We start from the raw sequence: 26,197 nt of genomic DNA, 5'->3' as shown, positions 1-26,197 counted from the left end.
CAAACTCCGACTGACGGTCTTACTCTTATTGTGTTTCTTCATAGGTTCGACTGTAATAGGTTCGACTGTATGTGTCATTCCAATTGTCCCCGAACATAAAAACGTCGGGTACTTCCTTTCCTTGTGCACGGTAAACTCGTGATAGTCCCCCATTCAAAGTTGAAGTTGTCATAAACCGCAGTGTTGACGTGAGACAAAGGAGCTCAATCATGCTTTCAGTAACTCGTGGCCCCGCAAAGAGGATCTTCCTTTCATCTCCTGCTCAGCGTCGCTTCTACGCAGCGCCCACAGGTGGAGATCCGCCCAACAAGATCAAGTATATTCCAACGAGTGGCACCTACCCAAAAGGATTCTTGGCCGGAAGTGCACATGCTGGGGTCAAGGCGAGTAACACCAAATTCGATGATCTCGCTCTCGTTGCCTCAGAGAAACCTTGTGTCGCCGCCGGAGTTTTCACCACCAACGTTTTCAAGGCAGCTCCTGTGCAAGTGTCCAAAGCCATTCTTCAAGCGACCAATGGCCAGGACATTCAGTCTATCATCGTCAACTCTGGTTGTGCCAATGCTGTTACTGGAAAGGGTGGCTATGAGGATGCAGTTTCTATGGCGCGCGCGGCAGACAAACAGTTCGGCATCGTCCAACCAAGTGGGGCAGAGGACAGTGTCGAACATCTTCAATCTCTCGTGATGAGTACTGGTGTCATTGGCCAACGGTATGTTGAATCTTTTCTGTAAGTTTTGTAATCTACTTGTACTGATAGATGCTTGAAGACTTCCCATTACCAAGATCATAAACAAGGTTCCAGAATTGCACGCCTCCCTGGGCAACACCCATGATCACTGGCTGCGCACAGCGCGTGCCATCTGCACAACCGATACCTTCCCCAAGTTGGTGTCTAAGACCTTCAGACTCCCATCTCGTCCAGATGTTGAGTACAGTATCGCGGGCATGACCAAAGGTGCCGGTATGATACACCCAAACATGGCCACTCTTCTGTCTTTAATCACAACCGATGCCTCTATCCATCATGTTGCTCTCGGTCAAGCTTTGATTACAGCGACGGAGCAATCGTTCAACAGGATCAGCATCGACGGCGACACAAGTACAAATGACACATGTGCTATCCTAGCAAATGGCGCAGCCGACAGTTCCGATGTCTCCCCAGTCTATTATAACAAATCTTCGGCTGCAATGGGTAGTAAGCATGTCTTGCAATCCGAAGATTACAACGCCTTCGTCACCGTCCTCACCGACTTCATGGTCGATCTTGCAAAGCTTGTCGTTCGTGATGGCGAGGGAGCGACCAAGTTTGTCACTGTTCGGGTCGAGGGAGCAAAGAATCACAAGACTGCTCACGGCATCGCTAACAGCATCGTTCGTTCCCCTCTTGTCAAGACTGCTTTGTATGGCAAGGATGCCAACTGGGGTCGCATCCTATGCGCCATTGGCTACGCCGCTGGCGCACAAAAATCGGTCACGCCGGAACATACCTCTGTGTCGTTTATTCCAGCAGACGGCAGCGAGGAGCTCAAGCTGTTGGTCCGAGGCGAGCCCGAGCAAATTGATGAGGTCCGCGCCAAGGCCATTCTCGAGATGGAAGATCTTGAGATCTTGGTCAACTTGTGCGACGGAGCAGTCGACAAGGCAATCAAGTTTGGACAGGCCACCATGTGGACTTGTGACTTTAGCCACGAATACGTCACCATCAACGGAGACTATAGAACATAAAAGGAATATATCAACGGCACGAGTGCGACAGTGGTTCAAAAGTTCGCGCCCCTGGGATGGTATATATAACACTTTGTAAAGTTTGACGTATATGCAGTGGACAGAGATAGACTCCGAGCCAATAGTGCTTGTTGAATTACAAAGTTAATTCTTTTTCTTTGCGTCGAAGATGAGGCACATTTTAGACTCTCGATGATCCAATGCTTATGTTCCTACCAGAGACCTTACTCCAATCTCGCGAAACCAGCCAGCGCGAACGTAGCGCCGAAACTGAGCTTCAAGGCCACGTTATCCTGGACCGCGGATCGTAGGTCGATGTCCTTGAAGTAGCTTTGCAAACGACCATACGGGATGATGTGAATACCTTTTGATTCTGCAACCTGTAGTGTTTGTCTATGGTTAGCACTGGCATTCTTGGGTTGTATGTTGCCTTTCGCGGGCCGTAGAGGGGTTGACAGATGGGAAAGGGTGAGGATGCTTACCTGAACGCCAATGACGACTAGACCGAAGAGGAGAGCGAGAGTCTTGGAGAAGACGGAGACGGCGAGACCGCATATGACGCCTGTATCAAAAAGACGTGTCAGCTAATTGATTGGTTTACCAGACTCTGACGTGTCCTAGCTTTTCTCACGGCGGGCATAGAAGCTCGCATTGCCCTCCAAAACCCACTTTCAATGAACTATGATCTTGCTGAGATCTACCTGCTCCCCGTGTACGATCAAAGGCTTCGCTTGATGCTAGAATTGATTGCTTCGAGACCATAGTCGTGTCATAACCTCGTGAATCAGCCCATCCTCGACGTGCCAGAGCCAATCTCACAACTTCCGCTGTCTGGCTATCCTCCACCCAAAAGACCTTCGAAATCAAAAATTGAAGGGAAAAAAAACTCACCAGCAATGCTGCCCCTGGTGATCTGTCTGACAGCTCCTCGGTTCAATCTACCATCGCTGTTTACAACAGGCGTCTTGGCGTCCGATGTGTATTGAGAGAAGCTCCAGTCGCGTGGACTCACACCACCCGACGTGGTATCGCATTGAATCAAGCGGCTTGAAGGTGATTTCCGGAAGTGCATGACGCTAGCTGTCGCAAGTGAGAGGCCGAGACCGTAGGTCATTGGCCTCGAGAGCCGAGGTAGGAGGAATGCGGAGGCCATCTTGATTGTGGTTTGTGGAAGCAACGAGTCTTGTTGTGCTTAGGCTGCTATCAATGCTAGGTAACAAGGCTTAAAGAGAGCTGGAATGAGGTGTGAGAGTCCAGGTGTTGTTCGAGTAGCACGTACAAAAAGGTAAGGTAATCCTAGGCCTGATGGAGTTGTCGGACTTTGCATCTTTGTGTAGCCGAAACTCGATGACGTAGCCATCTTGATATCCCCACACCAAGCAACCGATCAACACTCTGTCTACCAAACAATCGTACACAAAAAGGCGTTTCCACGGTCTGAGGCACTTTACTTCAGAGTAGCTATTGATGGAGAATGTCATCAGAGCTTCGTGGGCACTCGAGACTGACTCCCACAGACCTCAGTTCCACTGTTTATGCCTATTTTCTGTGAGTTGTAAGTAGTGCCTACACAGTGCTTGTATGTACGGCAATCGCTTTGTCCATCGAGGCAAGAAGAGAGATCATGGGAGTGCTCTAGCGCATGATGAATTACTGGCAGTGACTATCTCCAGTAAAGAAATGTCGAGTCTTCTGTGAAGAGAAGAGCTGGATGGGATCACTGAGATATCTTCACCGCTTTTGTTGGAGAAACAGGGTTTCTTTCCCGGAGCACTTATCGCTACATTGAGGGCATTAACCTCAAGTCGTAAGGCTTGTTAGTGCTTCCACAGCAAGGAAGACGCTTCATCACCAGGAGCTGTCAAGCTGTGTATCGAAGTGGCAGCTTGGATAAACAACCCACTGGCTCGGGAAGCGGCCCGCCGTCAAGGGAGTCTGCCGCCGAAGAGTATCAGGCAAGGAATACATGGAGAGAAGACGCTTTGATAGGAACCCATGCTACATAGGCGCTCGCCACGTCCAGAGGATGCATTGGATGCTGCAGTGACCAAGCAAATGCAGGAAGCTTCATGCCTATGGTAGCACAATGCCGAGGTCGTGCATACACGCGTTATCCGTACCAGCGATGTCCTATTATCTTCAACGAAAATCATGCGGGTCACTAGTGCCTTGCATGTGTCACGATGGAACAATGCTGCATCAACCTTGACGCAATGCGACCTTTCGTACCGCTTACAACACGAACTATCTCGGTCTATCTCTCTCTCTCTCGAGAATGGCTAATATCAACAGTGTCTCGCGGGAAAGAAGACGTCGGCGTGTACTTGTACAGCCAGTTGAAGACGGTCTACGCAGCGATAGTGGCATGCTGTGCAGGTGCTAGTGTGCGACAAGAGGGTCTAACCCCACAGATTCGATCTGATCTGTTGCGAGGCATGAGGTGGATCAATTGGGACTAGCGCGGTAAGCGCGGTTAAGCTTCGGATCAACTAGCGGCTGCACAAGTCAAATAGACTTCTTCCGATAGATTATGCAGTTACCTCTAATCAAGTCACATCATTGATTCAAACATGATCTAAGACCATCCCCACAATATCACTTTACAGACAGACACAAGAGCTGAATAATTTCACCTAAATGGGCATAACAGCCGCGAGCGAACAAGCATATCATCAATCTTGAACGTGTACGGAATTGAATCTCATGACAGCTGCAAGCAAATGCTTTTTGTTCTTCGTGCGGCACTTTATTGTTGAATCCACAGAAATCCATCCATGCACAGCACAGGCGTTTAAGCAGTGGGGTTCAACTCGGCTGCAAGCCAAAATGGAACAAACGCGATCCTCAGAAATTGTCGTTTCTTCTTCTTTCTCTGTCTTCTTTTGTCTCCCTGCATATCGTGAAGACTTGTCAGAAAGATAAGTCCAAAGTGGAGCTCTGTATCTTAATATAGCGGATTGACAGTCGGTGATGATGATAAGCTTTGATGAAGAAGAAGGTCGTCCGAATGAAGAACACATTACATATTATATTGCCTATCCGAGCGTATATGTGCGTACAGTACTATATAAGGTATGCAATTGGGCTTGTAGCCAGGAAAGAAGGAAAAAGGGGACTTTTTTCCGACAATAACAACTTCAGGGACTAGGTAAAGGCCCCGTTGTCTTTTCGCTGTGTGCGTGTATGGGTGTATGTATGACTGATTACACTTCGCAATGAATGTACATATTATAATCCAACCATGAGGTATCTTAGGCACTTCGCCTCCTGTCCCGACGGAAAATAAAAAGGTGTGCAAAAACGGTCATGTGGACCCATCGGTTGATGATGGGTGGGTGAGCAGTCCATCGGTTTTTGTGTTCCGCTGATGGAGCTGACAGATCTTGCATTCTATGAAGTGTGCCAAAGGCCGCGGGTGGAGAGTCACCCGGGTGGAGAAAGATAATCCACCCAGACTAAATGTTAAGCAGTCGCCTAAGGAAAGAGATCAAAGGGCCACGTCCGAGCAAATCCGGACGCTCGCTCGCTGCGACCAGAAGCGGACTAGGAGATCACCGAGTAACGTTGGTGCCTTGAAAAGGACAGGGGTTGTGAGAAAGAAACAATCGATTATGTACGTGTCGTCGACTTCGACGGGTGAACGAAACAAGAGAAATAAGACCTCCCTGTCAAACACACAGATAAAAATGTCTTGGTCAATCAAAGACCCGATTGATCTTGTTTGTAAGGCGCCGTTTTGTAGTACTTGTCCCACTTGGCGCATTGCTGTTCGTACTCGTCTCCCAGTTGAAAGGTTTCTGGGATCTCGCTTGCGCGCTCGAGGAATTGCAGCGACAGGCCTTCGGCCACGTGCCATGCGATGTGGCAGTGCTAGTCTTCAAGTCAGCCTCTCTTGTCTTCTATGGCGAGCAATTTATCAGAATTGGGAAAGGTCATCGCGGCAACGTACCATCAGCCAGGCGCCGGGGTTGTCCGTTTTGAAGGCAATCACGAGCCAGCCTACGGCAGCGAGCATGGCGACGTCTCTACGCGTGGGCGCCTTGAACGTGAGTGCATCGGCGCCAGGAAACGTGCCTTGGCCTGCCCCGAGAACGAAAAAGTCGTGTCCGTGGAGATGAATTGGGTGTGGCGCGCTCGTGACGTCGCCGGCCAAGCTCTGGATGATCCAAAAGGACCATGCGTTTGCGTCGGGCAATTCGATGACATGCTGAATGTCCGTGAAGTTGTCGGTTGTGCCGTCAAACACATTGCCCAATGTTGGCTGCTCCCAGTTGATGGCCATCATCGTGCCGTTGATTGACCATTGTACTACGCTGACTCCGTTGGACCATGAGGCTTTCTTTCCGACGCTGAACAAAACATCAAGCTCCTTTACTTGTGCCGTGAAGACATCGCGAGGAACGTCCTTCTTCCACCAAGGCACAAGCCCGGTTTGGTCAACGCAACCTTTCGTGTAGGATGTGGCTGTCGTGGTAGGTAAGGCTGAAAGATTGGATCCCTCGTATGAGAAGATAGACTTAATGTTACCATTATTCCAGTTCTCTCCGCAGTCAATTTGTGCTTCTGCGCGGAACCAGTAGTTCTTGACTGCTTGATTCGCTGTTATTAGAACATCGTAGCGCTGTCCAATTGCAATGAAGAGCCTGACAGTGCAAAATGTCAGTGAACCGAGGTTGAAGTATTAAAATATCAGGGAAATGCTAACCAATCCACTTTTTGGGGTTGCACTGCCACGAAATCCGCTTGGATGATGGTCATGTTGTGTCCATCCAAATGCACTTTGAAATTGTTGTCGACACTGGTGTTGATAAGCCGCAATCGGTAGGTTTTTCCAGGTTTCAAGGTGGTCTTTGCGTATGCACCGCGACCTTGCGAATTTATCATGGTTCCATTGATCAAGCCTGTATCGGCTTTCCAAGGGATACCTTCAACTCTCTGTGCATAGCCGACATTTTCTGCAGTCGTGTAGAACCAATCGGTGATGGGATATGCACCAAGATCGATATCATAATTAGCAGTTGCAGGGCCGTTGACCACAATTGGGCCCACAACACCATCTCCACTATGGAAGGTCAGCCTCACTCAGCTACCGTATGCGACGACACACTCCTGTGCTTACTATTGGTTGGAAAAATGGCTATGGTACCAACTAGTCCCATACTGAGTCGCCTGCCACAGGTAGGTTTTCGAATCTCCCGGTGCCAAAGGGCATTCGGTTATGCCGTTCGTCTATCGATCGTCAGTAATCACACGAGTAGTAGGTCAAGGCTTCATGCACTTACACCGTCCATGTTGTTGCTGTTCTTCTGCTGAATGCCGTGAAAGTGAATGCTCGTGCCGTTGTACGGCAACGAGTTCTTGACCGTCACGCTAACCATGTCACCCCAGTCCGCCGTAATGGTAGGACCAGGGTATTGACCGTTGATTGCAAAAACCATCCGTTTAGTCCCATCCGGTGCCATGGTGGTGTTTGTGATTTCCAGAACGTACGTCCTAGTCACCCCAGTAGGGGGGCAAAAAGTCTCGTCGTCAGTGCCGATGTAATAACCCCCTCCCCAGCACTGTCTGGATGTTGCTGTGTGGGCACAGTTACCATCTTGCCTCGAGACAAGGGAATGATAATTCTCAGTTGGCGCGCCTGACGCAAGCTGCACGTATGCAGCTATAGCTCCGTAAAGAGCGAAGGAAAGGAATCCCATAATGCGAACGAACAATATAGAACGAATAAGAGTTGATGTATTCACGTTTCCGAGGGGGCAGGGCAGAACTCATATAGCAATGGTTTCCTGAACGGAATGTCACCTACCTACCTGATTGACTATTGCCTCTTCCATCGTGTGATCGACCATAACGACGGGCAGAACGGCATGCCATCCTAATAATAACCTTGAAAGTTTGATATCTGCCCTGGCGTCTGCAGGAACTCGTGTGGCACATGCACCATCCGGTGTGGCAGTTGGCCTACCATGCAGATAGCATGCATCGAGAACTGTACGACATGTAACTCCATTCGGAGATAATAATAGAGGTTCAGCAAAGACGATCTCTCCATGTGCGGCACCGCATGCGGCTCCTCCAGCTTGATGCGACGGCCGTTTGGTCAACCGAAACGCAGGCCTGAGAGCTCTTGAGATGTATGCAAGGATGTTTGACCAAGCGCGTTGTAGGCGAAGAATGTGAACTTGTCTTAAAGTCTTGCGTTAAAGATCGTCAAGCAAGCTAAGGCGGGCGAGGTACAAGCGCACTACGCGGGAGCTGCCGTACCAGCAACACATCAGTATGACTACCCAACCTTAGCGTCACATCTATAAGATACAGTAATTATAGTGCGATATCTGGGGCTGACCAGATTTTGAAGTCAGATCAACGAAACCAATGGATAGCACTTATAGCAGAACAAGCTAGATTGAGTAAGCTACCTTTTGGGATGATCAAAGTAGATCTACAAGGGTGCAGCTTTTCAAATTGGTGGACGTGAATTTTACGCGCGCTTTGTGCTGCATAGCAGCTGTCGTGCATCGCAACCGTCAAGCTGTCCCTACCCGCGTAACGATGCGGTGAAAGCAGCCCTTCCCAGGGCACAATTCGCATTTCCACAGTACCCGGGTATCGGGCAATTGATTGGCTCCTCGTGCGACGTGTCGCAGGTAAAGAACAGACATAAATCTTTTCCCTGCATCATCATATTCCCTGCATCATCCTTTTCGACCTGACTCGGACACTGCTTTCCTGAGCTTTTTTCTCTGTGATGGAGAGTCTTCCGATCCACTGCGTTAGTAACATTGCCTTGCTGCTGCCAGCAATGTGCGGGACTGTAACATTAGCTTCTCGCTGTACATCCGTGCGTGTCAATTTCTTGTCCGGGCGTGGTGGATTATCGAAACCTTGCAGCACCAGGCAAACACAATGACTGAAGGCATCGCCGAGACATTACCACCCACCCATCTCTTCTGGTGTTCATGTCCATGCGATGGTTGTCTCACAATCGCAATTAAGCTCTCGTGCTCCGTGCTTCCGAATGCCTCTACTGGTCCGTGCCAGAATGTATTACAACCACAGACAATTGAGTCTCTCTTATCGCAATGCAGCAAACACATGAGGTGATGGTGCCACCGCAATTGCCAGTCCCGGTAAAGTCAGCTGGGATAATTGTAGCGCTGAATGAAGCCGCTGTCACCTGGCACAATCCAATCGGGATGCTTTTTGCCGGATCAAGACACTCTGCCGGAACATTGATTGCACACGGAGGGCTATGTGGTCGCCTGAGATCGAGTCCGTGACCTTTCCCTCGTGACATGGATTCGGGAAATCCAAGATGTGGCTTCGGTGACAGAGCAGTGGCAAGTGCTTGCACTTTTACCCTGTAGCAAGAGGAATGACTCTGGGTTAGTAGCTGAAATGTGTAGCTCCTCGAGTCCTGTATCGCTCGTGCAAGCTCGGTGATTTGGCCGTATCTCAGTGGTATGCAAACCCAGACTCCTGTATAGGCTCGGATCATTCGCGACACATAATGCGCTGTATAGACTTAGAAGTAATTCGACCATATCTCATGTGTGGCATGAATCGTCCTTAGGACGTATTTCTTCCATGTGAATCCGTGTGTCAACTTGGATTCCGCACGTACAACTATTGGTGCTCTCCCGGCGGTTGTATGACGATTTGCTGGGTGATCCTGGACCGGATATGTCGTTTGAAGTTGCCGCGGCTATGAGGGTGACACTAGAAGATCTACTTCCACGAGACATGAAGGTTTCTTGCGGTACTTCGTGAAGTCCCTGCTCCAGCGTTTCAGGTCGCACAGCTGCCGGTTCGCTTCCCAACTTCTGGCGCTTGAGAAAGTGTGGCATGCCGCAGACTTCAAGTTTTTCAAACAGAGACTTGAGGGTGGGAGCACACCCACAGAGCTGCAAGAAACGATCAGTGTTGAACTGGAATGGTAGAACATCTGATAACTCACAATTGCAAGATACAGTTCCACGTCAGCACAGATCCAGAGAGGAAATGCATCCAGGATGGGATCAGCCGCCTTGAACAGAACTTTGTAAATGAAGACTTCGCGAACGATACCGGCTATCGTAGCTACTGCTCCCAGAGACAATAGTATGCCGACTTCAACGCGCTGACGTAACGGAAGGTTCATGGTGGCCACGATTGGCAAAGGCAAGATATTGACAATGACGTCCGCAAGGCATAGGAGAGCTCCAATGATCATTGTGTTCAATTTATCGTTGTAGCACTTCGCGCCTTCCGGTCGTGGTATCGTCCAGTAAGCTTTAACGGGGCTAAGAAGGAAAGATGTCAGTACCTTTGGATATCCGGAGAGAAGAATTGGAGGAGGCCTTACCGACAAACAAATATACTCGTGAAACAGAATACTATACACATAAGTGCATTGCCAATGAGACAGGCATATATGATCCGTCGTAAAGTCTTGGTGGCAATAAACCGAACAAGAGATAGATAGAAGAACAGCAGTGACATCCGTATGCAGGCACCCGCCACGAGGAAGAGCTCTTTGGCAATGATATAGCCTAGAATGGACTGCGACAGCTTTTCGATAGATGAATCTTCTATACTGTTTCCCCAGGCAAAGTGTTTCATCCCCACATTCACCAAGGTGCCATAGATAATCGTGACTATCTGACGGATCAGTCAGTACGCTGCCAGTTTCTCAGACTAAATGAAAAGTTATCTTGAGCGCTTACCACAGACAAAGCCATGAAAAGATCGTCCCACCAAAGCCCTCTTTTTTGATGCTTGTATCTGAGCCACAAGCGGGCTACCACGACTAAAAATGCCAGCGCCATCAAAACATCATTTACGCGAATGTACGGTATTGCGCGTGCTGATATTGCCATGTTGAGAACTGTGAGGCTTTCACCAACCTAGTCGACGACAAGACTTCCGAACAGAAGGGATGGGTAGTGACGATCAAGAAGGGACAGCTCACGGAGCTTTTGCGTGACACAAGTTATGAGATTGTCGAAGACGGTTGTGTAATCTATAAGGCAGTAGACCTATGTATGAGGTAGCATGCTATAAGGTCGCAGGCGCTGGGGGAAAATCCCATGTGTTAATCCGAGACAGCACTGTGAATGTCGCACAGCAGTCTTGATTTCCTCTATCCATTTCTGCATGGCAGTTCACAGGATCTGAGACATGAGCATGGTCATAGTTGGTACAGTGTCAACGTCCTATTCTTCGGCACTTGATCATATTCACCCTACCTATGCTTCCTTGCCACATAGTGACTATTGACTTCGCAGTGTTCTACGGCCAATCTGACAATTCCGTATCCGAGATTTGCATTGGATATTAGAAACAGATCCTTGATAGCTCCAACGGTCGTCGTCGCGGCATGTCTATTCGTGAGGGTTATTCGTTGTGGCATAGTGATGGGGTGCAATCTGCATGATGAAATGCCGTTAAGTGGTGCTATAGGCTTCAACGGTCTCTCCATACCTTGTGGCGTCTAGAACCATTCCTAGACGACCACGTGGGCGGGCTCCAGACTTACTCGAATACTCGACGTCGCTGTCTGCAAAGGCTTCGGTGTGACAAAGACAGAAACCGCATGGCAGTAATATGAATAAATATATGTCGATACATACAGAGGTCATATATGCTCCATGCGATATGCTGAGACCGTTTATATTCGCGAACGTGCACATATAACACAATTACACAAACTTCAGGGAAACAATAAAGCGATAAGAGGTCTTGTGTAGAGCCTCGGCTTCTGACACCTTGAAATTCCGGCAATTCTACTCCTTTGCACAATGGCCACGGCAAGAAAGTTGGATCGAAGTGCCATGTCTGGGGCCACCAAGTTGCGATAGCGACTTGATGTCAATCCTATGCTATAGCAGTGCAATGTTAGAGCAAGAAGATGGCATAGCCTCTCAATAGCGAAGGTCTGGTCAATTGCACCTTGGAAGCACAGGAAAGTAGGTAAAAGAAATTGGGTATTCTGAAAGATGTGTTCAAGCGCTATTTGTTCAGTGCAGCTCATCAAACCTACCTCTAGATAGTGGTAGTGAGTTGGCGCGAGGTGCCGGCGACACATCACTCACTGGAGTACTGCAAGCAATACTATAAATGCCGACTCCATCACAGAATGATCACACGCATCACCAGGATGATAAGAACCAAGATCACAAAAAGATATTCAATCCGGAGGGGTCTTAAGTGCAATGAACTCAATGGTTGATGGAAATTTATACAGTATTCACACCTGCCAGCGCACACGCCATCCTGAGACTCGGCCTTCAGGGTTCGGAAAATGGCGTGCATGAGAACAGACCATGGTCTGCCATCACGATTCGACCTGCATCTATCACATATTCCCCTTTCAATATGTGTTGCTCAACCTTTTTGCGAGAGGCCGGCTTGTAGATATATTAAAACCGTGCGCAATCATGTCTCTCTGCTTTGTTCTGCACAGCGCTTGAATCTGAGATGGTTGCCACACACATTCAGAGATTCACGGCAGTCAAGATAAGGTGCAGGACGCTGCCTTCGCTTCGCCTGGTAAACGCTGATTCAGGTTGTGTGTGTACGCGAGTACACCGAGTAAGGACCATGACACTGACGAATGAAATCGATCAGCCGTGATATGTATAGTAGACTCTTTCGCCAACCAATAGTAACAGGCTCAATCAGACGGGCGCCGAATGCCTTTGCACTTGCTCTCCTCTCGCTTGCAAATCGAGCCTATCAACATATGAATAATGAAACTGGAAATGAATACAAAGGTCCACTCAGGCATAGGCCGAGGGTAGAAAGTGACTCGATTATGTATGTTGTGGATTTTTCTATTGGATATAAAGCTCGAGGGTATCTTGCGAGAACCCCGAATATGCACAATTGGAGGTCCCATTAAAGCTCGCCAACCATTATGCGCCAAACGCCCGTCACTCATGGTGACCCCGTTTCAATTAAATTCGCAATGTCAGGATTTATTCTAATCATCACAGACTGTCCCCACTGCTTTGTTGTGGTAAGCTTGGCTTGGACATACCACCCGGCAGCGAATTCCCACCGTTGATGCTGTCGCTGCCGTGCTTCTTCTTTTCCTTCTTCGCCCATCGTAGACCACAAGCGTTGCACAGAGTCTTGGGCCCCTTGGGTCCCTTCCTCCATTCAGGGCTGTCTAAAGTGCCGCAATCTGCGCAGACGTACTCGTCTGCGAGCTTGAGTTTCTTTTTCTTCTCCTTTTGATGACCATCGCGGTCTCGGTCCAGAAGGATGGCAATACCGGCATCGCCACGGATCAAGGCAGGCGAAGTATCACCAGTAGAGATACCGTGACTTCGCTCGCCATCGCGGTAACGCAGACCAGTGAGCATTTCGATCGTCTCGAGGTGATTCGAGCCCTCGTAGCGTGACATTTTGTCTGCGATACTGTCAGGCTGTTGTGCCGAGAGCACGCTATCTAGATTTTGCCTTGTAAGAGCAGCTTTGGAATTACCAGGTGGTCTGGCAGGTGGTGGCATACCCTGATAATCTGTTTGGCTAGGGGCGTCTATAAGAGAATCGGGCACACGCGAGGCGCTTTCGGACATGTCGCCCTCTCGCGCTTGTTGCAATGGCGTGTTGGAAGAGTGTTCCTGCCACTGTCTCTCTTGTTGTGCGTTTTCCTCGACTTCTTCTCGCTTCAGGTCCGCGATTCTTTTCATCAGCCGCTCGTTCTCCATCTTGTGCTCCAAGAACGAGTCCAGCAGAGCCGCGTTCTTTGTGGGATAGGGCCTTGCCATCATGAAGAAACCCTTGCAGAGAGTGGAGATCGGAGCCACCGCGGAGGTGTTGTAGGCGGCATGGATGTCGGTCGAAATGTGCGGATGGCCGTCACACTCAAAGATGACATAGGTGCCATCTTCCTTCTTGAAGCGATAGAAGAATCGTAGAGCATTGCCGCTTGCTATGGACTCGTTGAATTCGCGCATGAAGATGCCGCTGTCATCGGGATGCACGAATTCCCCAATGAATCTGCCGACGAGCTGTTGTTGGGCATAGCCGGTGAGGGTGCGTGCCGACGGCGAAACATAGACGATTCGGCCATCAGGAGTGAGAATGTGCAAAAAATCTTTCAACTCCTCGATGATGCGCTGTGACCAATTTCTCCGCTTGGTGAACTCGGTCAAGGCACTATTGCCGTTCTGCGGTGCGATGCCAAACCCCGTGGGCAGAGGGCCGGCACCGACGGCGGACATGGTGTTTGAGGCATTAGTAGGGGTGAGCGAACCGGTGAGATTATCATAAGACGAGTCCGCACGGTTCTCCTGTCCAAGAGACATGGGGTCGAAAGTAGTGGAGGAAGCGGCGGCGACAGCGGCGGCATCGGCGAGAGAGGCATCATATTGGTCAAGGTCCATAGGTAAGAGATCGTCTAAGCCGCACAACATGTTGGCTGTGGTGCTTGCGTCTAGTACACCACCCATCGAGTGTGGCCCCGCCATCTAAATTCGCGTATTGTCATCAGCACCCAGTAAACGACTGTTTTCACCGCACAGCGTGCAGTGCACACTCCACAGACGCCTGCGAAACAAAACCCTTGCGGTTGCCACGCGATATCGATTACGATCGGATATAGAGCAGCTACCGGGTGAGAATTAGATGCACACGTAGAGAGAGTGTCATAATTCCTCGTCCAGCGTACCACCACATGGACGACGGCGCATGGGCGCCTCCAGGATGGAACGTAGGCATGCATGCTACTACGCCATGCGCCGCCGCCATGCCCATGCCCGACACGGATTTTGGGGGGGGGTTGAGAAAGAATAGGGCTGAAACTTACGCTCTGCATTATCGAGCCATCAGGGGCCAGTGAGAAGGACATCCCACAAAAGACAATACGCTTTGCCTAAGGAAGAAATGTAGAGAGGCAAGGCACCGAACGGCCACACATTGAATTGCGATGGAGCGCGATGCATGTGCGATGATGGAGGAAGACTTCGATCGCTGGACGTCAGCACGGGGCCGGTATCCCAGTATTGGCATTCAGGGTCTTTGACACGCGCTGATCCCGCCCCGTCCAAGCGGGTCTTGACTCGTCATGTTAAATTACTCAGTGGGACCATCTCAGTCAGGTTTGGAAGGAATCCTTCTGTTCTACAGTAATATCTTACTTCGTGCTGAGACTGTAAATATCTCTGGCGGCATTCGCAATACCTTCGGAGAGACTGCTGGACATAAGAATTGGCCCGAGTCATCGACTGATTGTCTTTTCGATCGCTGAGATATTTTTTGCAGTGATCTGATTCGCTGCTGCATGCAACAAAGAATAAGACTTTCGTTATGTGCTTCACTGCGACTACAGGTCATTGCTGCACGTACTTGCTGTATAGGGCATATGCCTAGAATATTGCCTGCTCCGCTGATTCATGTGTTATACATTCAAGTAATCATAGCTGATGTACTCGTGACATCGAGTAATAAAGATTACCTTATTATTGCTTCACTTCAGACACTTTAGGATCCCTTGTTTTGCACGTGCCTCTGGTCCCAGACTCAGGGTCACTTCCTATTCGAGTGTAATTGCTTTTGAGGTAACGTGACTTTCGTGACCAACACGTAGATGCGCGTCACACAAACTCCACATTCAGGCGGCTGCTTCACGTAGCACAGTAGTAAGGTACAGCGAGATACTTCACCCAGCACTGTATGAACGAGGCGTAATTTCTTGTAGGCAGATCAAAGTGAGTCAAAGCGCCAGTTGATTGTGTCCATTCCTGATTCGCCACGGCAGATGTGATTGAGTCGAACATTCAGAATTGCAGACTGCTTGCAAAATACATACCAGAGGAGCATGGTATAATTTGACCAACACCCTCACGCTTCGTTACTTTCGTTGCAACAAACATGTATGCTATCCAGGTGCAAAGCGAGTCTATATACACAACCATATACTGATCTCCCCTAGGTGTATGTTGTACATACAATCCCCCCTCCTGCTATTTCCTGACATCTTCAAAGCGAAAATCGATAAGCTTTCTATCTTGGGGTTAGTGATATAGGCCTCTTGGAAAAGGATCTCACAATTAATCGCATGCTGTAGTGTTCGATCCTTTGACAACACCCGAAGCGAAACTATCCAGTTCTACACACCTCTCACATTGATCGTGGGATACAATGGCTCTGGCAAAACTGTGCGTATGGTACCCACACCAGATGATAGCACTACTGATCAGAACAGACGATTATCGAATGTCTCAAATATGCCACTACTGGAGATCAACCACCCAACAGTAGAGGAGGAGCATTCATTCACGATCCTAAGGTGAGAGGGTGAAACAGTCATCCACCGCAGAGACTATGATCTGACTACTTTAGTTATGCGGCGAAAAAGAGGTGCTTGCACAAGTAAAGCTCTCGTTCAAGGCAACCAACGGGGCAAAGATGGTTGCGACTCGTAGTTTGCAGCTTACCGTGAAGAAGAATTCACGGACCGTCAAATCGCTCGAAGGACAATTGATGGCACTCAAGGATGGTGAACGAATCGCCATTTCCAGTCGTGTTGCCGAGCTTGACCAGATCATGCCTCAGTATCTGGGTGTCTCAAAAGCCATTCTGGATTCTGTCATATTCTGCCATCAAGATGAGAGCCTGTGGCCAATGGCTGAGCCTAGTGCCCTAAAGAAACGCTTTGACGAGATTTTTGAAGCCATGAAGTATACGAAAGCTATCGACAACATCAAAGTTCTCCGCAAGAACCAGAATGAAGAACTTGGCAAATTGAGAATTATCGAACAACACTCGAAAGACGACAAAGACAAGGGCGAGCGCGTAAGGTATCATTTCTGCGTCGGCATCCACTCGCTAATACGTGGCAGGCAGAGAAACGATCTCAAGAATTGTTCGAAGAAATCGAAGAGTTGCGCACTAAGAGCGAGTCACTAGGTGACAAAATCGGCGAAGCCAAAGAGAAGTACGACGCCGCGTGGGAACGTATAAGCTTCCTGAGTGGCATCGTCGGTGAGCTATCTGGTAAACGCATTGAACACCGTGCCAAACAGGAGAATGTGCAGAGGCTCAAGCGTAATCTCAAGGAGATGGCTGATTCGGATGAGGATCTCCAAGAGATGCTTGAGCAGTATCAGACTCGTGTAGGTGAACTGCAAGCATGGTCCGAAGCCGAGAAAAGGCGTTACTCGGACATGATGCGGGTGCTTTCTCAGAGCCGTGAGACGCTTAGTGTGAAGGAGCGAGAATGCGGCTCTTTTGAAGCACAGAAAGCCAACCATGAACGACAGCTGGAGCAGCGTGAGCAGCTCGTGAAACAGACAGCCCGGAAGCACAACATCCGTGGTTACGAGCTGGACGTGGACGAGGACAAGGTGCTTGACTTCATCGAGAAAATCAGTCGAATGGCGCAAGATCAGCATACTGCATTCGAGCGAGCTCGACGAGAGACTCAACAGCAACTCCAGTCGGCACAGGCGGTTCTGAACCGCATCAGCGAGCAGAAGTCGGCGTTGAATCAGAAGAAAGAAAGTGCCAGAGCATCCATCGCTGCAAACGACCGAAGAATCGGTGGCTTCCAGGCGGAGCTAGACAACATCGAAATTGATGAGGGAGGTAAGGTCATATTGGAGTCTTCTATAGCGGACACCGAGACAAAGCTTCGTCTGGCGAAAGAAGACTTGCGATCCAAGAACCTGGATAGGTTGGTGGAAGAGAACGATGCCAAATTACGAAGTCTTGATGAGCAGAAAGAAAAGCTCGACTCGGACCTTGTCCAAGCGACGAGGCAGGCTGGTGAATCGGCAAGACTGGATTTCTTGCGCAAAGAGGTGAGGGATCGCGAACATAGCCTGCAGACTATGGTCGGCGCGCACGGCTCCAAGATCAGCGAGATAGTCACCAGCGATTGGCAGCCGTCAACGCTTGATGCCGACTACCAGGGCTGTCTAGAGCAAAGCCGGCGACATCTTGCCGAAGCCGAGCGTGCTAGGGATGGTACCACAAGGGAACTAGATCAACTTGCATTCCGTCTCAAAACATGCTCGTCAGAGTTGAAGACAAAGAAGTCCCAACTTTCGACAGCTGAGACCAGCCTTCGAAAACTACTCGGTGCAGATCCGTCAGAATACCCATCGGAACTCCAGAAAGCCATTGCAGAGCGCGATCAAGTCTTGACTGATGCCAAGTATGCAGAGTCAGTACTAGGGTTTTGGAAGAACTCGCTACAAGTCGCGCAGGAGAAGAAATGCTGCAGAATGTGCACACGGCGATACGACAGCAAAGACACCAGACAATACGAGGTCTTTGTGGGTATGCTACGTAACGAGATCGCAAAGGCCGAAAAGGGCTCGGATCCCGAGGAGCTGCGAAATGTGGAGGAAGACTTTCAGGCTGTGCAAGAATTCCAACCGACATATGATACCTGGCTTCGTCTGAAGGAGGTCGAGATCCCCCCTTTGGCTTCCGATGAAGCTCACCTGAAGTCGAAACATGATGCTCTTACGCGCCAAGCGGAGGAAGGCGACCGTGAAGTAGAAGAGCGTCTCAACGCCAAACGCGATATCGAAAGTCTGTCTAAGACGGTCCAGAATATTGTCAAGTACTCGAACGAAATGACACTTCTGCAGAAACAGATTGAAGAACTCTCGGAGAAGCAGAAACATGCTGGTCTTTCTCGAGGTCTCGAAGCGATCCAGGATGATCTGAAGAAGGTCAATGAGGATGCCAGAGCCACAAAAGTAGCTTTGACGAAGATCATCGGCGAGCGTGATGGTGCTCGTGGAATTATCAATACCCTGGAGCTGGAGCTGCGGGACAACAGAGGCAAGCTGAGCACCGCTGTATATCAACTCAAGGAAAAGTTGTCTTTGGAGAAGCAGGTTGATGAACTGAAGGCCCAGAACTCTGAGCATCGCGACGTTCTACGCTCCACAGACGAAGAGATACGTGGTCTGGGACCAGACTTCGAGCAGGCGAAGGCAAAGTATGATGACACTGCACGTCGGGGTCAAGACAGAGATCGACAGCTTCAAGCGGAGAAGTCAGCACTGGACAACAGTGTGAATGAACTTAAGGTCGCCAATCGGGATATTGAAGACTACCTGAGTAGAAATGGACCAGCGCAACTTGACCGTGCGAAGAGCGAGGTCGAGCTCATCAAGCAAGAGATCACTCGTGTCGAGGGTGAGATGAATGAGATTACCAAACAAGTGAAGAAGTTTGAAACGGATTTGCGGGACGTCGAGGAAACAAAACGTCAAATCGCGGATAATCAAGATTACCGTCGCGATCGCAATGCCGCCAGACAGATCGCTGCCGAGATCTCGGAATTGGAGTCTCACAACGCCGAAGAAGAGAAATCGACATATGAACGTGAAGGTAATCGTTGGGAGATGGAGCGAAACAAACTCGTCGCCGACCAGGCTAGCATCATGGGTCAGCTGAAGAGCAAGGATGATATCTTGCAGCAGCTCATACAGGATTGGGAGACCGAGTACAAGGGCGCAGCTGAGAAGTACAAGGAGGCACACATCAAAGTGGAAACAACCAAAGCGGCTGTTGAGGATCTCACTCGATACGGCAGTGCACTGGACAAGGCGATTATGAAATACCATGCACTCAAGATGGAGGAGATCAACCGTATCATTGAGGAGCTCTGGCGCAAGACCTACCAAGGAACGGACGTTGACACGATCGGTATACGATCCGACAACGAGAACATGAAAGGCAATAAGAACTATAACTACCGTGTGGTCATGGTAAAGCAAGACGCAGAGATGGATATGAGAGGACGTTGCTCAGCAGGACAGAAGGTGCTTGCTTCAATCATCATCCGTTTGGCACTCGCGGAATGCTTTGGGGTTAATTGTGGGCTTATCGCTCTGGATGAGCCTACCACGAACCTTGATCGCGACAATATTCGGGCTCTAGCAGCATCGCTCGCAGAGATCATACGCGTCAGAAGACAACAGCGTAATTTCCAGCTGATAGTCATCACTCACGACGAGGAGTTCTTGCGGTATATGCAATGCGCTGACTTTTGCGACTACTACTATCGCATCAGCCGAAACGAAAGACAAAAGAGCATGATCATCCGTCAAAGCATCGCTGAGGTAAGTCGATCATGAAGCGCTGTTTCCACAAAAGCTAAATTCTGTCACAGGTACTCTGAGCTACAAGATTATCGAAGAGGAAACTTCGATAATTAGCCCCTTCCACGATCGATTCCTTGTGCAATGGTGAGGATACCAGCCGCAAGTGGATCATCGAGTCTTACAAATTCAATGCATTACTGGCTGAAATCAAGCTTCCTCGACCAATTTCGGCCGATCGTCTCATTATATTCTTAGCACGATGAGTATACCAACAGAACAAGCCTCTGCGTAGATGAAGTTCGTCAGGTCAGAGTGGCAGCAGCTGCTGTTCCTACATGCAGTGCATGCCTGAGTTATGGCTTAGCAAAGTGCTCTGTCTTCCGCAAACGTCTAGTAGATAAGAAGCCAACGAGGAAAATCAAATTTCTTGTGTTTGTGCACTTACGTCTTAAGATGGTATGATCGTCAAAACTAAGGTAGATACAGTAGTACTGCACTCTGGTAGTCCTTGTGAAGTAAAACATACAGTACCTTGATTGACGTACAACACGAACGCGACGCGGCACTCCATGATCAGCGCGACGACGCTCTCGGACAGTCCAAGTGAACCGCCGAGGTTGCTGGGGTAAACAGTAAACAAAATCCATCAAACACCACCAATTCCTGAACTTCTGCAATACAATTTCCACTTACACATAATCCCTTGCAGCCAACAAGCTTTTGTCGTCCTCTCGCTGGTGGATTCTTTCTCATATAATCATCATATACTCCGACCCTATCCCATCAAACACTTCGACCTCGGAGAAACTCATATACTCGTAATGGCGACCGCAGTCACCTCTTCCGCAAAGACGCCATCCAGCCCTTCGCGCTCAAAAGACCACGGCAATGTCATCAAGCGGTAGGTTTTGTCTCAGCCATACTTCAAAGCAAGCGTCATTCCGCACTCGAATAACTATACTGACACCAAGCTCCCAGTCTCCAAGGCGAACTAATGACCCTGATGACCTCCCCAACCCCCGGCGTCAGCGCCTTTCCCCACAACGGCGACCTGCTACACTGGATCGGCACCATCGTCGGCCCCGAAGGCACGCCCTACGCCAACCTGACTCTCAAGCTCGACTTTCAGTTTCCCGCCAGATATCCCTACGTGCCGCCGGAGGTGCGCTTCAAGACGCCAATCTACCACCCCAACGTCGATATGAAGGGTCGTATCTGTCTTGATATTCTCAAGGATAAGTGGAGCGCGGTTTTGAATGTCGGGAGCGTGTTGTTGTCGTTGCAGAGTTTGTTGGGGGAGCCGAATAAGTAAGTTGGGGGTTTTTTTGAGCGTGTTGTAAGTGGAGTCGTCATGCTTACGTTCATCTGCAGTGCGAGTCCGCTCAACGGCCAGGCTGCCGAGCTCTGGGATAATGACTTTGAAGAGTTCAAGCGTAACGTCCTCGCTCGCCATCAGGATCTCACAGATGAGGATATGGAGTAGAGAAGATGTTCTCTCGTCGATCAACGCAGAGAGTGGTGTTGCTGCCACACATCTGATCAATTGAGGCTTCACAGCAGCTGTTGCGTGTCAAAGCATCCGACTGGCAATTCACTTGCGTACGTGGCAGCAACCAACCAGTTCCCTCTTCTTTCCTCCTTTCATAGGTCGGAGCTCTGAATTCACGGCGCTTGGCATATGACTCTTCGCCACGGCGGCGGCGGCGGCGGTGACGGCGTACATGGAGCAAGAGAACGACTGGCTTGGATGATATCAGATCCGTCGACTCTCTCACGGGCGGGTGGTTGTTCCTGGAGTTTTGGATCTGGCGATTGCGGTGCATTTACATCTTGTCTGGTTCTCTCTCATGCAACAACATGCAGTCTATGCTCGTCTCGCCTCGTTATACAGGTGTGGATGACGATGACGATCACGACGACCACGACGACGAGCGTGGCCTTTCTTCTCGTATTCTGCCTTGGTCTTGCTCTTTTCCCTTCTTCATCATCAAATACCTTGGGATAGAAAGTCCTTGGAACCTAGATCTTTCTATTCCTGTTTTTGCAACCTTGTATAATCCACTGCTGTAGCCTGATAGTAGAATCGATTCATGGTCTTGTGATTGTCGTTTTCACTTCTTAAGCCTATTCATGATCTCATGTGTTTTATCATATTGACCGAGAGCAGATATATGTACGAGAAGCAAGCGTGAAGAATCTTGATTTGTCTCGCTAAGACTTCCGCTCTTATCTATTGTTCTTCTGCTTCATCCTGCTTTGAGCGCGCAGCGCGACGTTTTGTTATATGGTCTGCAAAATTCCATAACTTCTCCCTGCCACGTTATGCTTTCCAAATCTTGGTATCTTTGATTCGCTCCGGGGGGTTTTTTTTCTAGAACTTTTTTCCTCTGTTGTATCTTTTCAAACCCCGAAAAAGAGATTGTTTTTGCTATTGCACAAGAGGAGACGAAGAAGAAGAAAGAAAAAAAAACCCCCAACCCATCCCGACCTTCCATCATCTAATCGTCACACCGCTTCTCTTAGTGTACATTCTCGTCGCGACATTCATGGCCGCCAGCTCCTGGAACATGAGCTTGGCGGCGTAGGGAATGATGATCTGTGCAATCTCCGTCTTGTTGTGGCAGGGTCGGCACTCGAATTGGTTCTTCTTGAGGGATCTGTGGAACGATGAGTTAGTTTCCATAGTCATGCAAGAGGAGAATGTGATTGAGATAAAAACGTCAGAGAGAAAAAGAGTCAGAAAACTTACGCAATCGGCGTCATGAGTCCGCAAATCTCGCAAATGTGGACTCTGAAGGCGTCACTGACGTCGAGCAGACGCTCTTTGAGGAACGCCGAGGCACCGTGAGAAATCATGCAATCACGCTCCATCTCTCCGAAACGCAGACCACCGTCTCTGGCACGACCCTCGACAGGTTGACGGGTGAGGATCTGAGTTGGTCCACGAGCGCGGGCGTGGATCTTGTCGTCGACCATGTGGCGCAGACGCTGGTAGTAGGTAGGTCCTAAGAACACCTGCGCGACCTGCTTCTTGCCCGTGTGGCCGTTGTACATGATCTCGAAACCACGCTGTTGGAAACCGTGGGATCGGAGCAGCTCTGAGACTTGTGTGATTGTGACATCGGTGAAAGGCGTAGCATCACCTTCTTGGCCGCGCAATGCACCGACCTTGGAAAGCAGACACTCGATCAAATGTGCAATTGTCATACGCGATGGAATAGCGTGAGGATTGATGATCAGATCGGGCACGAGACCATCCGCCGTGAAAGGCATGTCTTCTTGACGGTAGGTGACACCAATAGTACCTTTTTGACCGTGACGAGAAGCGAACTTGTCACCAATCTGGGGAATCTTTGTCGTTCTGGTTCGGACCTTGACGAACTTGAGGCCTTCGATATTCGTGGTCAGTAGCACCTGGTCGATGATACCACTTTCCGTAGATCTGAGAGGTGTAGACACGTCGCGCTTGACGTGCATCTTCGTGCGCTGACCGAGTTCTTCAGCATCGGGGGCCATGGGGGCGGTCTTGCCGATGATGATATCCTCTCCGGACACACGCGAGCCTGGTGAGATGATACCATCGTCATCGAGTTTGTCGTAGGTGCCGTGCTTCATACGCAAGGTATCTGCCCTCGTGGGCTTCTCGAATTGCTCAACCACGGACATGCCGACGCGCTTCTCCTGATCCATGTATGCACGGTAGAAGAGCGATCGGAAGAGACCACGATCAATCGAAGATTGGTTCATGATGACGGAATCTTCTTGGTTGTAGCCTCCATAACATGCAATGGCGACGATGGCATTTTGGCCTGCAGGCAGCTCTCTGAACTTGAGATACTCCATAGACCTTGTAGTACCCAAAGGCTTCTGGGGATAATACAGGACGTTGGCCATAGTATCCATACGTACGTTGTAGTTGGTCAGAGTGACACCCATAGCTTGCTTACCCATAGCAGATTGGTAGGTGTTACGAGGAGACTGGTTGTGATCGGGGAAGGGAATAATGGAGGCACAGATACCAAGAATCATGGCAGGATGGATCTCGCAATGAGTCCACGTTCTGACGTTCGGGTTCGGCTTGGCCTTGAAGCGTCTGTGAGGGTCTAGAGTCGGCTCGTCGTAGACAGGCAGGCCAGACCTCGATTGGCGATGCTCATCCAGATCTTCAGGGGTCATGATGATCATGGCAGCTTCTTCCTCCTCGGCATCGAGGTATTCGATGATACCGTCACTGACCAGACCCTTCCAGCCGTAGATGTTGTTGGCCCGCTCCTCCTCACTCAGACCCGTGGTATCGAGCTCTCTGTCGAACTGGAGTTTGTCGATGTGTTCACGGTTGAGGACCAAGTTGCCTCGGCGCTCGCTCGAAGGGTCGTTGTCAACAACGAACAGCGGTCTCATGACTCTACCGGCATCTGTAAAGATTTTGAACTCACGCTCTCGAACGTCACGAATCAAACTGATCTCGAAGGAGATGGTACCGCTTCTCCTCAGGCTTTGCACGACCTTGACAAGCTGGGACGGGTCCCTGTGGACACCGACCCAGACACCGTTGACAAAGACCTTGGTAGCGTCGGGGTTGTTCTTGGGTTCATATTCCTCGAGGAGCTCCATGTTCCTCTGGTTCATGAACTCGATGATTGGCTCACTCGGGGTACCCACACTGACGTAGCACATGAGTGACAAGTTCTTGACCAGACCACAAGCCTGGCCCTCGGGAGTTTCGGCAGGACAGACGAGTCCCCAATGGGTGTTGTGAAGTTGGCGCGGCTTAGCGATCTTTCCGTCACGGCCGATGGGGGTGTTTGTTCGTCGCAGATGGGAAAGGGTTGAAGCATATGTGTATCTGTTCAAGACCTGAGACACACCAGCCTTGGCGGAAGCAGCCTTCTTCTGATCACCCCAGTTACCCGTCGCAAGACAGTAACGAAGACCGCTCGTGAGAGTGTTTGACTTGACTGCAAGGGTCAGGTTGAACTCCTTGCCGGTTTCGACGGAGCGCGATAGGTAACCTCTCATCTCGCGGACGAGCTGAGTGAACTTGAGACGGAAGACTTGAGCCATCAACGGACCCGCAAGATCAAGACGCTTCTTGCCGAAATGATCCCTGTCATCCTCCTCGGTTCTTCCTAGAGCGCACTGTAGCAAGCGGTTGATCATGTAACCCAGGAAGAAGGCCTTGCGAGTCTCGCTACCCTCCTTCTGGGAGATGTGGGGCAAGAACTCCTTCTGCATAACGTCGCGAGCGTAGCGGATACGCTTCTCGCGGGTGCCCATCTGCTGACCACGCTTTCCGATGAAGTCGAGGGCGACTTCACGATCCTGGATGACGAAAGCTTCCTCCAAGCACGGCTTGATCATCTCTCTCATCTGAGAGTCGTTGGCGTCGTAACAGATACAGTCAAGGATCTGCATATCGGAGACGACTCCCAGTGCGCGGAAGACGATGGCGATGGGGATGTCACTCTTGATGTACGGAAGGGTAGCTTTGATGGTACCGCCCAGACCACCCTTTTGACTCTCACCCTTGGAGAAGAGCTTGAGTTGCATGGAAGAAATGAGCCGTGAACCCTTCTCGACGGCACTGCGGATTTCGGCAACGACAGGGGTGGGACTGCCCTTCTTCTTGAACACCTGAACAATGTTTGCAGCACTGCGCTCCTGGGCGATCAAGACCTTCTCACTTCCGTTGATGATGAAGTAGCCACCCTGATCGTAGGGACACTCCTGGAAGGCGTAGAGCTCGTGCTCTGAACGATTGCGCAGGGTACAGATCTTTGACTTCAACATGACGGGCAGCTTGCCGATGAAGACCTTGGTCGACTCTTCTGGCTCGTCGGGGTCCTCCTTCTCCCACACCAGCTCGGTGTCGTTCTCGTCGCCCTCTTGGCCCTGGATCAACATGCCATCTTCGTCGTAGGCAGCGCCTACCCTCCTCTCTCTTGCAACCATGACTCTATTCTTCATCTCAAGGTAGATGGGACTGGCGTAGGTGAGATTTCGCAGACGGGCCTCGTTGGGGTATAGCGGTCTCGTGCTGCCGTCTCCTTCGGTGATTGCAGCCTGGGAGATGGTGATGTTTCCGAACTCGATCTCATATCGTCGCTTGATGATGGGGTTGTACTCGTCGTCGCTCTGTGGTGCGTTCTGGTCGAGGACGATGCGGCCTGTCTCGCTGACAATCTCTTGCATTGTGGTACCGGCGAACTCATCGAAGGAGTCGAGCTGTTGAGAGACGAGACCTTTTGCATCGAAGAAAGACTGGATCGTGGTCCAGCAGTCCTCGGAGGTAATCACGCTGGGGTCATCGTACATGTCACTGCCCTCTGGGCTGCCGGCGGCGCCATCCCAGTCAGCCATGATGATGATTTATCGAGGTGTCGGACGGTAATTCAGAGCGGATTCGATGAGAC

General features: G+C 50.0%; 8 protein-coding genes across 11 annotated transcripts; 3 read left to right on the top strand and 5 right to left on the bottom strand.

Moving 5' to 3' along the window:
- Positions 1 to 209: 209 nt before the first annotated feature.
- Positions 210 to 1,728, top strand: AAFC00_002700 (uncharacterized protein; the record flags this gene model as incomplete). The annotated part of the gene is made up of 2 exons (XM_069342052.1): positions 210 to 712; positions 771 to 1,728. 2 exons carry the CDS (start codon positions 210 to 212, stop codon positions 1,726 to 1,728), a joined length of 1,461 nt encoding a protein of 486 aa, XP_069198558.1.
- A 224-nt stretch (positions 1,729 to 1,952) lies between these two features.
- On the bottom strand, positions 1,953 to 2,881 carry AAFC00_002699 (uncharacterized protein; the record flags this gene model as incomplete). The annotated part of the gene is made up of 3 exons (XM_069342051.1): positions 1,953 to 2,108; positions 2,211 to 2,290; positions 2,620 to 2,881. 3 exons carry the CDS (start codon positions 2,879 to 2,881, stop codon positions 1,953 to 1,955), a joined length of 498 nt encoding a protein of 165 aa, XP_069198557.1.
- A 2,546-nt stretch (positions 2,882 to 5,427) lies between these two features.
- On the bottom strand, positions 5,428 to 7,427 carry AAFC00_002698 (uncharacterized protein; the record flags this gene model as incomplete). 2 transcript variants are annotated; one of them, XM_069342050.1, is made up of 5 exons in its annotated part: positions 5,428 to 5,598; positions 5,678 to 6,371; positions 6,434 to 6,790; positions 6,848 to 6,957; positions 7,011 to 7,427. In XM_069342050.1, the coding sequence occupies 5 exons, from the start codon at positions 7,425 to 7,427 to the stop codon at positions 5,428 to 5,430; spliced, it is 1,749 nt and encodes a 582-aa protein (XP_069198555.1). The 2 variants fall into 2 exon arrangements, with proteins under 2 accessions (XP_069198555.1, XP_069198556.1); XM_069348032.1 differs by having other exon boundaries at positions 7,011 to 7,190.
- Positions 7,428 to 9,275: 1,848 nt separating this feature from the next.
- On the bottom strand, positions 9,276 to 9,940 carry AAFC00_002697 (uncharacterized protein; the record flags this gene model as incomplete). The annotated part of the gene is made up of 2 exons (XM_069348478.1): positions 9,276 to 9,632; positions 9,686 to 9,940. 2 exons carry the CDS (start codon positions 9,938 to 9,940, stop codon positions 9,276 to 9,278), a joined length of 612 nt encoding a protein of 203 aa, XP_069198554.1.
- A 2,758-nt stretch (positions 9,941 to 12,698) lies between these two features.
- On the bottom strand, positions 12,699 to 14,566 carry AAFC00_002696 (uncharacterized protein; the record flags this gene model as incomplete). The annotated part of the gene is made up of 3 exons (XM_069342049.1): positions 12,699 to 13,162; positions 13,226 to 14,186; positions 14,525 to 14,566. 3 exons carry the CDS (start codon positions 14,564 to 14,566, stop codon positions 12,699 to 12,701), a joined length of 1,467 nt encoding a protein of 488 aa, XP_069198553.1.
- Positions 14,567 to 15,592: 1,026 nt separating this feature from the next.
- AAFC00_002695 (uncharacterized protein) lies at positions 15,593 to 19,861 on the top strand (the record flags this gene model as incomplete). Of its 3 annotated transcripts, none has more annotated exons than XM_069342048.1 (6): positions 15,593 to 15,603; positions 15,785 to 15,875; positions 15,923 to 16,006; positions 16,060 to 16,512; positions 16,560 to 19,802; positions 19,853 to 19,861. In XM_069342048.1, the coding sequence occupies 6 exons, from the start codon at positions 15,593 to 15,595 to the stop codon at positions 19,859 to 19,861; spliced, it is 3,891 nt and encodes a 1,296-aa protein (XP_069198551.1). The 3 variants fall into 3 exon arrangements, with proteins under 3 accessions (XP_069198551.1, XP_069198550.1, XP_069198552.1); XM_069342047.1 differs by lacking the exon at positions 15,593 to 15,603 and adding an exon at positions 15,654 to 15,730; XM_069348477.1 differs by lacking the exons at positions 15,593 to 15,603; positions 15,785 to 15,875; positions 15,923 to 16,006 and having other exon boundaries at positions 16,126 to 16,512.
- A 744-nt stretch (positions 19,862 to 20,605) lies between these two features.
- On the top strand, positions 20,606 to 21,267 carry AAFC00_002694 (uncharacterized protein; the record flags this gene model as incomplete). The annotated part of the gene is made up of 3 exons (XM_069342046.1): positions 20,606 to 20,685; positions 20,763 to 21,092; positions 21,156 to 21,267. 3 exons carry the CDS (start codon positions 20,606 to 20,608, stop codon positions 21,265 to 21,267), a joined length of 522 nt encoding a protein of 173 aa, XP_069198549.1.
- A 1,011-nt stretch (positions 21,268 to 22,278) lies between these two features.
- AAFC00_002693 (DNA-directed RNA polymerase II subunit RPB2) lies at positions 22,279 to 26,144 on the bottom strand (the record flags this gene model as incomplete). The annotated part of the gene is made up of 2 exons (XM_069342045.1): positions 22,279 to 22,441; positions 22,534 to 26,144. 2 exons carry the CDS (start codon positions 26,142 to 26,144, stop codon positions 22,279 to 22,281), a joined length of 3,774 nt encoding a protein of 1,257 aa, XP_069198548.1.
- Positions 26,145 to 26,197: the final 53 nt, after the last annotated feature.

The sequence above is a fragment of the Neodothiora populina genome (assembly GCF_041146345.1).
Source record: "Neodothiora populina strain CPC 39397 chromosome Unknown canker_contig_15, whole genome shotgun sequence".
NCBI lineage: Eukaryota > Fungi > Ascomycota > Dothideomycetes > Dothideales > Dothioraceae > Neodothiora > Neodothiora populina.
The sequence above is the reverse complement of the archived record's forward strand: the minus strand, read 5'-3'. Positions and strand labels throughout refer to the sequence as shown.